Source organism: Aphis gossypii, chromosome 2 (genome assembly GCF_020184175.1).
Source record: "Aphis gossypii isolate Hap1 chromosome 2, ASM2018417v2, whole genome shotgun sequence".
Classification (NCBI taxonomy): domain Eukaryota; kingdom Metazoa; phylum Arthropoda; class Insecta; order Hemiptera; family Aphididae; genus Aphis; species Aphis gossypii.
The window spans coordinates 4,684,993-4,691,177 of record NC_065531.1 but is presented as its reverse complement, the minus strand read 5'-3'; the positions used below and the strand labels follow the sequence as shown (position 1 = coordinate 4,691,177).

Genomic DNA, 6,185 nt, shown 5'->3' with positions numbered 1-6,185 from the left:
ATGATACATGTCAAATTTTTAATTATTTCCCTTCTTATTTTACTAAAACCTGACAATTTTGCCTTGAGTATCACATATATGATACCTACTAAAAACTTTTTGAGATTATTTATTCATACGTATGAGGAATTTTCCATACCAGAATCTCATAAAAACTAAATTTATTATCATACATGAACCTGGGTTTTCAAAACTTCTGAGTGCATGTAATATGATACTCATGGTGTTCGTGACAAGATCAGTGAAATTAGCTAGAAGCTAGATACCTAGTCAACTTGGTATTCTTTTTTTTAACATAACAATAAAATATAACACGAATAGCGATGCAAAAACTTACCTTTTTAATTGAATAAAAACTAACTGACGATTGCTGTTCACTTGAGACTCAATATTAAATTTAACCCCAATAGTAGCGTAGGTATTAATTGACACCGAAACAAAACAATTTTTTCACACAGTATAGAATTCTATGTATAGGTAGTTAAATTAAATTTATTAATAACTTATTTTCTTAAAACCATTGAAATGGATTTCTTATTTTTTTCCAATTAAGTGTAATAATATAACTTTGAATTGCAAAAACAATGTAGCTCTGTATGAGTTCCCCCTCTAAATCGGTGTCTCTCCCACTATTACCAAATAATGTTATGTATTCGTAGAAATACAATTTATTTGGATTGCATTGGATAATTTACGTAGATACCTAACTATGGTATAATAAAATATACTACATTTTACTACACCGCAACTGTTATTCAAAAATAAACATAGATAATCGTAAATGGATTTTTCCCAGAATTTACATTCGCTAGTCTTAATCAATTTAAAGGGGAAATTTTGGGTTTGATTTCATTTATGTCATAATAGCTATTATGAACAGTTCAGTGATTAAATACAATTTATTGTTGATAAGAATGACTTTTTACATAATTAAAGATGCTACAAATTTAACAGTTTGAGTGTTCAGGTATACATTATAATATCATATGTAAATGCTTATGATATAAACGATTTGACCCTTGTTTAATACTTCAGTGATAGCAGGAAATACTTAATCAAAATTATTTATCATTTTTAAGCTATTATAAGTGATTTGAAAATAATACGTGTATCTAGTAAACTCATATATAGCTATACAATTTTTTATAAATTTATTACTTTTACAAAAATAATTATTTTTACTATTTGTTAAAATTTTTGTAAATATAGTCAACTGTAGTGCTATTACTTAGTTATCTATAATAAAATCTATGGTATGGTTTGGTCAGTTACTACACAAAACATAGGTGGTATATCGGTATATGATAACATTATACGTTTATACTAGGTACATAAGTTTATACACACATTGACATACGTAATATACATATAGCCAAGAAAATATTGGAAAAAAAAATTAGATATTTACATACTTATTCCGAATTCTAACATATAAATTTAAACTATTTAGCAATTAATTGCAGACAAATGGCGTTGGATTATTTTAGTTTGTATGTCTCCCCCTTGTATAATTGTGTTTAATTACTAGTCTGATAGAAATCTTACAAAAAGCACTTATAATAGATTTTATTATGAATTAAACAAATTGTACTGTCATCAATCGACAACCTTATATATAAAAATGTTACAAAGAAATGCATATATTAAAAAAAGTAAATAGCAATAAGCATAAAAAAATCAAATACAATAACGGATTTGAAATAAAAATATGTCAGATTACAATTAAAACATAACATTAATTATAACACATTATGATTACATTTATGAAGCTTTTACAGTGAGCCACGTACGAATTAAATTCAAATAATTTTTATATATTTTATTGAACATGTAATGTGAAATTAATGCACTTTTACGAATTGAATCAAAAACTGGATAGAAGATATTTTTTATTCCACATGAAAACAAGTTTAACTATTCCAACAACATTAAAGGTATCAGTCCTAAATTTTAATAAAGTGGTAGTTATATTTGTTATAAATAGCTTTACCAATATATTATTACTTACTACCAGCTAAACGGTAAATAGTCATAAATTTACACGAAACCCCTATAAGTATGGATGGAAGTTTAATTCATTAGGAAACACAGTAAAAAATCGAATGTCCAAAAAATATTTCTAATCCAACAAAGTTCTAACCCGCTAATGTGATGTCACGTTTACCTCTCATTTATTTCAATAACTGAACATTTAGCACTACACAATAATAATAAGAGAAATTCTATAGATATAAAATCTATAAGCCATACGATAAAAATAAAATAAGTTTAAGTAGTAACATGTTATAAAAATAATTAATCATGAATATATTGTACATAGGTATAGAATATACTAGAAGATATATATGAATTACATAATACATTGCTAACATATACATATATGTATATACGATCGAGTGACACGATTCAATTGTAAACTAATAATTTGCAAAAGACAAGTAATAAAAATGTTAGTTAGCTTAGTTTCAATTTTTCAAATGGTAAAATTATTATACTTATACCTACATATACCAAGTATTTAAACAAAATGCATTCGATGTGTGAATTAGATCTCAATATTTTTAGTAAACTATTTTTATTTTTGAACATGATTTAGCATTTTGTAATAAAGAAGATGATTATCTCCATCCAATAAAAAATATTGTTCTCAATCATTAAACAATTTTACAAAAGTGTAATATGAATGTTTGTTTTTTTTAAAAAAAAAAATGTATTAGATAATATCTTTAAAAATCATTACTATTGTAATGATTATAATAATTTATAAAATGTGTACTTAATGATGATTGCCTAAACGAATTTAGCCAATGTGATCGATTTAGATTTCTACCGACCACATTTCTTTAATTTATATTCTTTTAATGAATTTCATAATTATATATTATTAATATAAATAATTAATTATAATAAATTAATAATAATTAATTATTTAAATCAATTATTGATTTAGTATCAAAATATTTATATTATTATAAATTTTGCTATTTTTATAGGTATTTAAATAATAATAAATATTTAGTTTCGATTAGTTAAACAAATTTCAAAAGCTTAGTTCATATAATAATAATAACAACAAACACCAAAGTTATTCAATTCTTATTGTTCCTAATGTCAACAGATTGTGTTATATATATAAAGAATTATCTAGTAAAAGGAAAACATTTTCAGTTTTTTTATACAAGTAGTAATTGTAATTATATACTTTGTATTTACGAGTAAACGTGTAAAATATACATTTTACAATGTCTTAAAATAACCATCTTATAACCTATTTGGAACAGCAATAGCCAATACATAAATATTACATATATTTTGAGTAAAACACATTTATAGTAATTATTAATATAATATTATATCAACTTTTTAACTATAAAATTTGATTTATTTCCAGAATTTACAATATGACAAAAAAATTTTTAACGAAATACAGTAAAAAAAAAAAATATGAACTGAGAAATTTTTAAATTGTTTAAACAAAATAAGATAAAATTACATACATTCTATTTATATACGTCTCGGTACATATGTTATGGTAAAATAAACATGTCCTTAAACCTATAAGTTGAAGCCAGCTGATTTTCTTTAACCTACACCATCACTTTCTCTATGCACCAGTAGGCTTTGAACTCAAATATTGACCAGGATTCATCGATTGAGGAATTTGGTTCTGGTATTGACTAAACTGACTCGGGTTGGGAAAGCTGTTCTGGTAGTGACTTAATTGACTCGGCATGTAATCTGTGTAGGATGGAAATCCGGATGAAGATGTGCTTCCTTCTTTAGCGGCTATTGAAGCTTGTGGTTCAGATGCGGCTCCGGTAGAACCAGCTGTAGCACCGGAACTACCCGGAAAGTATGAAGTGAATTGACTTGGGTTGGGGAATTGATTCTGATATTGGCTAAATTGACTCGGGTTGGGAAAGCTGTTCTGGTAGTGACTTAATTGACTCGGCATGTAGTCTGTGTAGGATGGGATTCCAGATGATGACGTGCTTCCTTCTTTAGCGGCTATTGAAGCTTGTGGTTCAGATGCGGCTCCGGCAGAACCAGCTGTAGCACCGGAACTACCCGGAAAGTATGAGGTGAATTGACTTGGGTTGGGGAATTGATTCTGATATTGGCTAAATTGGCTCGGGTTGGGGAAGCTGTTCTGGTAGTGACTTAATTGACTCGGCATGTAATCTGTGTAGGATGGAAATCCGGATGAAGATGTGCTTCCTTCTTTAGCGGCTATTGAAGCTTGTGGTTCAGATGCGGCTCCGGTAGAACCAGCTGTAGCACCGGAACTACCCGGGAAGTATGAAGTGAATTGACTTGGGTTGGGGAATTGATTCTGATATTGGCTAAATTGACTCGGGTTGGGAAAGCTGTTCTGGTAGTGACTTAATTGACTCGGCATGTAGTCTGTGTAGGATGGGATTCCAGATGATGACGTGCTTCCTTCTTTAGCGGCTATTGAAGCTTGTGGTTCAGATGCGGCTCCGGCAGAACCAGCTGTAGCACCGGAACTACCCGGAAAGTATGAGGTGAATTGACTTGGGTTGGGGAATTGATTCTGATATTGGCTAAATTGGCTCGGGTTGGGGAAGCTGTTCTGGTAGTGACTTAATTGACTCGGCATGTAATCTGTGTAAGATGGGATCCCAGATGAAGACGTGCTTCCTTCTTTAGCGGCTATTGAAGCTTGTGGTTCAGATGCGGCTCCGGCAGAACCAGCTGCAGCACCTGCCGACGTCGATTCAGATCCTGCATTGGCACCTTGCTGATACGATGACGAGTCTGGTTGACTTGTTGAGGACGATGGTGACTGTGATCCATAGCCTGGAATCTTGTTTAAGTATTCTTTGATTCTAGATGTCCAATCCTGTCCTTCTCTGCTTGTTGCTCTAACATAACGGTGCGTTGGTATACCTAATAATATTTAATTTATAAACTTAATGAGATAATATATTACATCATATACATATGTTTATTATCCTTAAGCGCATAAAGATAATAAAATATATTTTTATATTGAATTCAGTGCAGTAAGTATAAACTAAATTAAACTATATTATTTATTTAATATGTAAATAAAACTTGATAAGAATGTAGTTTTCTACGTTGTTCATAGAATAAAAATGAAATATAATAATTATTTTATGTTTAGTTTATTGATTGAATTGAAATTAATTAATTATTTAAAGTTAATCTAACTTAATTTATTACATTAATAGTAAATTTTCAGTTTAATAGCTAATAGGTATATGTTTTATTATTTGTTGGATCATCATTTATGAATTATGAATTTTTTTTTTAAGTGGGTAGACAAAGTAGAAAAGACGGAAAAATAAAGAATTTGCGTGCATATACCCTCTCTTAAATTATAAAGGCCAGTACATTTTTTATCTGGTTAAATTAAGTATATTTTAAATAACTGAGTGAAGGTACATTTATAATATTTTTATTTTAGGTCTTGAAGTAAAAATTATGACTTAACTATTTTTAATAATTTATAATCATTCATAACGCAGCTTTAATCATTAGACAAGAATACTCGATAAACATAAAAATATCACCTTAATAGAAAAATTAAAAAAAAAACTACATATTTCATCAAATCATTTAATATATTTTTACTATTTGGCCAACCTTAAACATAATAATATACTAATAGTTGACTATCATACTAATGTAAATAAACAAAACCGTTAAGTTTAAAATCAAATGGCACATGCTAAATAAAATTGTGCGATTAAATGTACTTACAGTGAGATTGCTGGAAAAGCGTCGTCACTGCGAACAGGATGACTGCAATTTTCACGTGCATGTTGTATGTCTTGATGGTGGTTGAATATAAATAAATCGTATTGCTCGAAATTAGTCACTGTGATTCGAAAGGCGGTTGCTATAATTTCGGCTCACAGACCCATATACGACTGATGTTTGGATGACCGGTCGTTTTGGATTTATAAAGAAAACAAATGCCAATGTCCGTTTCCCACTAGTAGTTCGTAGAGAATTTGCATAGCGATTGGGGGAGTAAACGGACCATTAACGTTCTACACAATAATTGGCAAAACAGATAAGATCCCCGGACGGATTTACATTTGAACGCCACGATTCCGATTGCGGTGAGGGTCGTCTGCGCGAGAAACGGTTGCAATAAATTAGAACGATTAACGCGGCCCATCACCGGAAACGTC

General features: G+C 29.5%; 1 protein-coding gene across 1 annotated transcript; it reads right to left on the bottom strand.

The window, feature by feature from the left end:
* Positions 1 to 3,185: 3,185 nt before the first annotated feature.
* LOC114121902 (uncharacterized) lies at positions 3,186 to 5,940 on the bottom strand. Its single transcript, XM_027984398.2, has 2 exons — positions 5,749 to 5,940; positions 3,186 to 4,911 (listed from the first exon to the last, which is right to left on the bottom strand). Exons 1-2 carry the CDS (start codon positions 5,807 to 5,809, stop codon positions 3,605 to 3,607), a joined length of 1,368 nt encoding a protein of 455 aa, XP_027840199.2. The 5' UTR covers positions 5,810 to 5,940; the 3' UTR covers positions 3,186 to 3,604.
* Positions 5,941 to 6,185: the final 245 nt, after the last annotated feature.